The sequence below is a fragment of the Hippoglossus hippoglossus genome, chromosome 20 (assembly GCF_009819705.1).
Source record: "Hippoglossus hippoglossus isolate fHipHip1 chromosome 20, fHipHip1.pri, whole genome shotgun sequence".
Classification (NCBI taxonomy): Eukaryota; Metazoa; Chordata; class Actinopteri; order Pleuronectiformes; family Pleuronectidae; genus Hippoglossus; species Hippoglossus hippoglossus.
Window position 1 is genome coordinate 7726096 of NC_047170.1, and position 7872 is coordinate 7733967.

Genomic DNA, 7872 nt, shown 5'->3' on the forward strand with positions numbered 1-7872 from the left:
CTCCAGTCCAGAGACATGAGGCAGCGGAGCGAGAATGATAACAGGGGATTTCAGGCCGAGCACAAGCCCCTTATTCTGCACATGGAGTCGTTTTACAGAGTTGTATGCTCTGCTCAGTGCAGGGAAGGTTTTTGAACCAGCAGCACCTGAGTACACTGAGAAATCCTTGATGATATCTGCCCGGATAAACCAGAGGCTCAGCCCTTAATCTCGCAGGTCGACTTTTCTGTTTTGTATCTCTACATAGAGGATGAATAAGATTGATCAACACACCAGAAGCTCAAACATTCAATACACCAGGTTCTGATATTTTCTGCTTTCTGCATTTTTACAAACCCTTGGTTTCAAATGCATGTTGATCTCATTCACACATTGTTTAATGTCAATTCAGTTTGGCGAAGAACCTGGCCTTATTGACAGCAGTGGTCTTGTGGGGCCATTTCCACTACTGAAAAGTACTTTTTACTTCAGTACTGTAATATATCCTTGCAGTTTTCCCACACTGCATCAGCCTCATCACCACAGGCAGTTTTTTTTATGGTGTGTGGATGTGAGCCAGTAAAAAGCAGACCTGGCAACGGCCAGAAAAGTTACATGTGGACTAACATCCCTTATTCTAATCTTTATCTGATATGAGGTGTTTAGTGTTGAATCCTTGGAATTTTAACTTATGCTCAAGTAATAAGTTCTAGAAATGATCATAAATTCTTCTGACTTATTTCTTTATCGGATATTTCACGGCAATGTCAAAATGGATTATGTCTGATTCGAACCCTGTACTTGGTAATATTAAGTCCAACATATGCTTAAGCATGACTCTCATGAATAGAAAACACTCCCGACTTTAACGGTGACCTTTTATGTACTCTTTACCTCTTTATTTCAAGCCTTAGAGTAAAAAGTAAAATAAACAAGGGCAGATGAAAAGGGGCCTCGCTGGCAGAGGCTCGCCATGTTTCCGTATTGTCACTCCTCATTAGGTGATGATGGGCTGTCTCCGTGATGGACAGCTACCTCCCAAGGCGGAGGTTTAAGGGCTGCACACACACACACACACAGAGAGACGGGGGCAGCACCCGCGGGGCAGCATGTTTCCTCCAAACATCTGATGGCATGTCTGTGCCCGCTCTGATCCGCTGACAACAGACTCACACACTGGCACATGCAGAGCGACCAGAGAGTGGCCTTGCAGGGTCACTGCAGGCGAAATGGAAAAAGACGGTACACCAGTGCATTCACTCACTTCACTAGTGGTTTATTTTATTATTCCGCTCCTACAGATATTTTGTACTTTGGCCGATGGATGACGAGAACTCCAAACCTGCCTCTTCTGATGATGACGTGACTTTTGACAGTTAAAGGTGTCTGGGCTGTTTGAAAAGAGTGTGTGTGGCAGGGATGTAAAGGGAATTATGTGAAAATATTTGTTCTATTTGGTCGTCTGAGATGAACTCCGTTCTCAGCCATGCCAAGAATGTCCCCAGTGTGCCCACCCACCCATTAACCTGTCCAACAAGCCGCCATTGTCTGGAACAAAAAACAACAACACTTGATTTAAAGTGTGCAGGGTTCTCAGCTCAAGGGTCACGACACATGGAGATGATTTCACTTCTTTTGTAGTTCATATTACAGTTTTTTTTTACAGTGTATTTACTCTGTGCTAAACAACACAAACGTCAGTATTTAAACTGCACATAAACACAAACCATGAATGAACTCTCGGAGAGTTTATCATCCCGTGCATTTTAAACACTCTAAGCACAAAGCATGACAACCACTGAAAACTTGAGGATATTGTTTTATGCATACATGACCAGCAGGAAATTGAAACCAGAATATGATTGATGTTTTTTTCTGTTTAACCAGCAATGCAAACATTGGATTTGTGACTCATTAAAATCAGCTTTGAGGTGGCAAAGCAAACCAAAAGCAGCTGCTGCTGATCATTCAAACTGGTTTCAGTGGAGACCTTTTATAACGTAAGCGACTTGAAGTTAACGTCAGGCGTTGAGCGTTCTAAACACGGCGGAGCCGGTGAGGGATGATTTGTCCCGCAGTTCTGTTTGAGCTCGTTTCTCCAGCACTTGTAGCTGGGATCCTTTTCAACTGGAGGTGGATGCATATTTATCATCAGCACCCTTCAGGCAGGCATCCATTAAACATCCTGAAATGCAGAGAGTGTCACTGCCTTCGACGATTGCTTGTTTAAAAATGACATATTGCAGAGGTCTTTTGCAGCACTTGCGTGCCACGCGAGCTCCATGTGGTATAAACAGACGAGTTTGATGGCCTGTGAAATTGCCACATTGTTAATCATACATTTATTTATGATATGGGAAATGCTGACTCTTGTGCAGGAGCAAAACCTCGGAGGCTCTTTTTCTTAAGTACATCAATCACAGCCGATACCTTCGTTGTGCACACGCAGAGCAGACGTGCCCAGGTCAGTGATAAAGTTCGTATAATAAGGGAGAGCGTGTTGACTCGAGCCCCTCGCAGACATCATCTGGTTAGAGGGGTGAAAACTTCGCTAGATCCATCTTTTTTTCACTGTAGCGGGTGCTGAGTTGTCCCACAGCCTTGGCGTGCTCCTCGTCCACCTCCTCCTTCAGTCTCTGCTGCTCCTTCAGGAAGTCGGCCCATTCCTCTTTCAGACGCTCCATGTTCAGCTGCATTTGGTTGCTCTGGAAGGAACGTGAAAATGAGAGCACAGAGAAAAGTGACGAAAAGTCTTGAGTGTGATCCGGTGTTTGAGGTGATAATCACAGTAAATATACATACGTTAATAATATACGTTTTTTATATTGTAACTTTTAACAAGACAACTTTACAAATCCATGTGTGATGCCTCAAATTCTCCCTCTTGTGCAACGTTATCTCTCACACCTCCTTACACTCACACACACACACTCACACACCACAGTGACGATGCTGATGATGTAAGGCAGAGCTCATTGTGGACTCTGGATGCTGGCACTCTGCCTTGAATACATGCTGAAGACACAATATTATAAATGCCTGTGTTATCTGTAATGCAATCCAGTTATATGAGGCTATGATGCTGTAGCCACCCTCAGTTGTTTTTACCTGCTGGGCCTCTAGCTCCCTCTGCTGGACTCTGTCTGCCATATGTTTAGCAGCCTCCACTGTGGGAGAAAGGCACCAAAAAACATATAAAAAGCAAAATTCAGGCAAAACAATGATATTTAAAGCTTCTAAGAGCAAAAGACGAGCATCATCTTTTGATGCAATGTTTTCTAGCTTGAAGGAAGTTACTTTTTTTTTTGAATGAAAGAGAGAGAAAAGGACAAACTGTGAACATCATTTGCCACAGTATGTTTCTCGTGTCATCATCATACCATTACAGGAAGTCAAAATGTGCAAGTATTTGAAAAAAATTATTGTGAATTTCATCATTTGTTAGTTCACATGCAATGTTAAGAAATATTGCCCCTATTATGAATCTAGTTCAAAAAGTAAAGGTCAACACGAAAATCTGAGTTTTTTTAATGTCAGTGACTATTTCATACAAAAACAAAAGGTTTTCCATCTAAATAAACAGCAACAAACACAGCTGTTGGATTGTGAGCGAGGCCAAGCTTGAAACTAGACAATTACAGCTCAGACTAACACAAAGCTGAGAGAGGAGACTTACAACGTTTGGTGAGGTTGGACATCAGATCCTGGTTCACGGCCTCTAAATTCGTGGGCTGCATTTGTTCATTTGCTTCCACCACCATTTTATTGAGACTCTCCAGCAGTCTGCTCTCCCTGTGTCCACGTTTCTCCTGGAGAACAGAGCGTTTAGTGTCCTCTCACACAGACAGACACAAACTCAATGCACCAAAAACATGTCTCTTCAGTGACACTGGGTCCTCACGTGCTGCTTCTATTAAAATGAGTGATAACAAATGAGCAGAAATCTGGTTTCAACAACAAGAAACAGTAGTACGCCTTTAAATATATAGATCACTTCATATTGCACCTAATAAACAAATGAAACTAATTACTTTATGACATTTTAGTTGTGACAAATATAGAATATTGGTATATTTACAGTTAATATTACTGGGTTCAAGGTAAATATTGTGATGAAAAGTACAACATTAGTTTTTTGTTTATCTGTGACCCAAAAATATGGTGATAAAAAAATATAACAAGAAAAATTCTGAAACACTGAAACGAAGGGTTAAGGGCTTAAGTTGCCGATAATGAACTGCATCCTCCCCAGTTTGTTTCTGATCCGGCATTTTGGTTGCATGTTGCTCCAAGTCTCTCTACTGATATCTGTCAAAATGAATAATCCTAAAAATTGTAAAAACAATTCTATTGTGTGGTTCAAGTCGATTCTTGCAAACTTTTTAGAAACCATTTTGCTTTTCCACAGGCGAGAACCACCAACTAGAGCCAAGTCACTCTACACATCTCTGATTCCCCAGCACCGGCTTTGTTGACGATGCTCGCTCAAGTTTGTTCTGCACTTCAGCTGACGACCAAAGAACAGAACCTTTCGAGAAAGGGTTCAAGATTAGTCTCAGAACCAGCTCTGCCTTGTGGAAAAGGGGAATGAGGTTTAGTGACTGACTCTGGGGCAGTTCAGCAGGTGGACACACACAGTCTCAATCCTCTGGATGAAGGGCAGTCTTCATCACTGGGCCCCAGCTCGGCTCCTGACACCATGTGTGTTTGTAAGTCTCTGCACTGATCACACACAACATTAAAACCAGTCACTAGTTCTAATGTTGTGTCCGATCAGGGCTTGTAAACCTGTGATTACCTCAAACTCTCTGACGAAGTAGCGGATCTCTGCGTTGACGATGGGTCTGTGGTGTAACAGACGGGACTGGATATCACCGACATCTGCAGGAACAACACACATCAACTTAGGTTTGTGTTCGCTAGCCTGCATGATATACTATTTCAATTCATGTTTCCACAGATAAGCTAACTCCACAGCTAAACTCAGTCATGTGACATTTGGATTAGCCTTGTATCATATCGCAGTCTGAGACAGGAGCTAGCTGCCATGCTAACAAAGAGAGACCTTTCTCTGCTGTGCTTTTCACTCACCTTTAGCAATCTTGTCCATGTTGTTCAACCTCAGCGGATCTGTCGGTGTCCGCAGCTAAAGCAAAGTTTTCCTTCCTGCAGAGCTAAACCAGCTGCTAACTGCTAATTCACCGGCTAAATGCTCCAAGATGCTAAGCTAACTGTCAGTGAATTGACTGTGATTTGTTATTAACGTTCACGTATTATTTAGACAAGTAGTGAGACATCTCAGCTTCAGTGTGAAGAAGTGAATGAAAGTCAGCTGACTGAGATGTAAACAATTACAACTACTTCCGGGTACGGACTGAACCAAGCGGCTGAAACAGGGGTGTCTGAGTCAGATTTGACTTAGTTTTTTTTATCCATTTAAAATAAGATACATACAATTTTATGTGCTAATGTTCTGATTTGAGGTTTTGATGTTTTATTAAAGTTGGCTGTGACCCTGTAAAACTGTCTGTAGCGTTTGTGTCACTGTGTGAGACTGAGGAGAGACAGTGGTGTGGACTGTAGTTCTGTGTAAGGACAGCAGGTGTCAGTGTTGCTCCACTAAAATTAACCACTGATCCATCACTGTGTCTCTTTACACTAAATTATACCTAATGGCTTCATTCATGACATCAAACCAATACGTATGCATCAATTATGAAAATTGTTTGTTATGATTTATTGATAAGAATAACGACGAGGTTGCCAGATTGTGAGGGATCCCTGTAGTTTACGTTTATCACTTGCTCTGTCTTCATAGTTCAATAGTGTAGAGTTGTACTGGATCTCTCACCCTGTGAAAACCTGCTGTGCATATGATATAGATTACAATTAATTTGTTACCTTACCTATATCTTTGTTACATGTCAGTAACAGTTAGAAAGGATACATATCAAGGACTTTCACAACCTGGCAACCCTAAAGATTCAATATACATATAATGTCTTATTTTACATTTATTACAAGGCTTTCTATTCCATTCTAATTTATGTAATATTAATTATCGATTTATTATTAAGAAATGAATAAGTTGCAAGTTGCAAGTTGCAAGGGTGCCTTATTAGAAGTGATTTATTCTAATGTTGTAATAGAGATCCTTATTTTTTAATATTTGTATTCTTTAACAAAAGTTAAATCTGTAAATATCCTGTGATAAATGTGGTAAGTCTATCTATACGTCCTCCTATGAGCATACAAAAAATATTTATTGTGTGTAACACCACAGGGGATGCATCTGCATATTAGTACTCTCACTAAATAATCTTTGTTTGAGTATTAGGAAAGCGAATTCCTTTCTACTGATTTAAATTTCAGCTGAATTTATATTCTCTTTATACAACATTCATCAAGATAAAAAGATAAAGACACAGCGATAAAAGCCAGAGCAGTCACACATTGTTTATTTGGGAAACTGTGTTAGCCGATGGCCACAAGATGGCACTAAATCTCTCACATTAGTTTTTAAAATCCAGTGTAAAAACCCTGGATTATCAACTGCTTTTATCAGGCTTCATGAAATGCAAATAAATTGGCATGAATGTATTAATGAATAAGTCACTTGTGGCAAGAGCAAAGTACATGCAGATATTCAGTCAGAGCAGGAGGAGGCAGCGTTTGGGGGCAAACGCTGCAAATTAGTCGACAAAAGTTTGTTTGTTAGTTTTCAATTCATTCAGGACTGTCACAGTCAGTTAAGAGAAAAATCACAGAGGCCCAGTTTAGTCCCTGCGATGTGCAGCTAAACACTGATTTCATCCTCCATTAGTTTTGATTAGGTTACATGATTGGAGGTTAAAAACATGGAGGATCAGTCAAACATATGAGGATGAGTAGAGTTGAATCCATTAATTACCATATAGTAGAGAAACACAACATATTTTTTATTGTTTATCATATAAAAGAATATTTTTTATATTAACATTTAAGAGGTATTTAAATGATCATAAGTATCACTTTATATATGCTACATAAATGTATATACTGTATTGCAAATCAAATTAAATGTTGTAGTAGGCTAGATAAAGCTTTTGACAGCGAGATAATTATTCTGTTTTTATTGCTCAACAATAAATTATCTATTAGAAATTAAATAAAATTAATAATTATTTTAGGTTTGGAGTCAGTCAAATGAACTAGGACAATTTCATTGGAATGTAAATAAAGTAAACTTTAACATTTTCAATAGGAAGCAAAACATTGAATACTGTTTAAATTATGTTTATAAATAAAATGGTTATAATAAATAAATGACAATACGGATAAAGTTATACACCGCTCCAAAAGATTTCCACAGCATTAAAGAATTTGGTGAGAGAAGCAAACATCAACATAACGAGGAAATATCTGTCCCTCGGCATCGTTACATGTACTTTTATGTATTTTGATGTCGGGCTGCAGTTTGCATGCGAGAGCGTCTTTCTGCCTCAGAGCACATGATGAGTTTCTCTGTTTCACTTCCACAGGTCTATTAAATAAATCCAGATTTTCATGTGACACCTCTGCACCAAACACAAAGGCCTTCTGTGACACCCCTCTTGCTTTGTAAAACTTAAACTAAATGTATCAGAACCCACTTCTTGTTTTCACTATGTTCTCATTTTTTATTATTTTTACATATTTATATAAGATTCTCACTAATTCATTTTAGTTATTTGTTGTTCTGCACCAGTTGAATTCAGTTTACATCAGTTTATTTTATTAATCACATTTTTATAGGGAGTGACCAAACATGAATTATCACATTTCTATGCAATTTGCCAATTTACTGTATTTAAATTAAATAGTTTTATCAAGTACTTGTACTGTAAACGACACAATAAATTTTATTTTACATTC

The 7872-nt window shown here is 39.2% G+C and overlaps 1 protein-coding gene across 2 annotated transcripts; it reads right to left on the reverse strand.

The window, feature by feature from the left end:
• Nucleotides 1–1778: 1778 nt before the first annotated feature.
• Nucleotides 1779–5334, reverse strand: bloc1s5 (biogenesis of lysosomal organelles complex-1, subunit 5, muted). Of its 2 annotated transcripts, XM_034572803.1 has the most exons (6): nucleotides 5071–5334; nucleotides 4778–4860; nucleotides 3656–3788; nucleotides 3088–3146; nucleotides 2552–2684; nucleotides 1779–2164 (listed from the first exon to the last, which is right to left on the reverse strand). In XM_034572803.1, the coding sequence occupies exons 1-6, from the start codon at nucleotides 5087–5089 to the stop codon at nucleotides 2103–2105; spliced, it is 489 nt and encodes a 162-aa protein (XP_034428694.1). In that variant the 5' UTR covers nucleotides 5090–5334; the 3' UTR covers nucleotides 1779–2102. The 2 variants fall into 2 exon arrangements, with proteins under 2 accessions (XP_034428694.1, XP_034428695.1); XM_034572804.1 differs by having other exon boundaries at nucleotides 1779–2684; nucleotides 5071–5331.
• Between the last annotated feature and the right edge of the window lie 2538 nt (nucleotides 5335–7872).

Coding starts and splice junctions, on each gene's coding strand:
- bloc1s5 (XM_034572803.1), bottom strand. Junction 3,147..3,655: donor GTCCAACCTCACCAAACGTT/GTAAGTCTCCTC, acceptor TTTCTCCCACAG/TGGAGGCTGCTAAACATATG. Junction 2,685..3,087: donor GGGAGCTAGAGGCCCAGCAG/GTAAAAACAACT, acceptor CGTTCCTTCCAG/AGCAACCAAATGCAGCTGAA.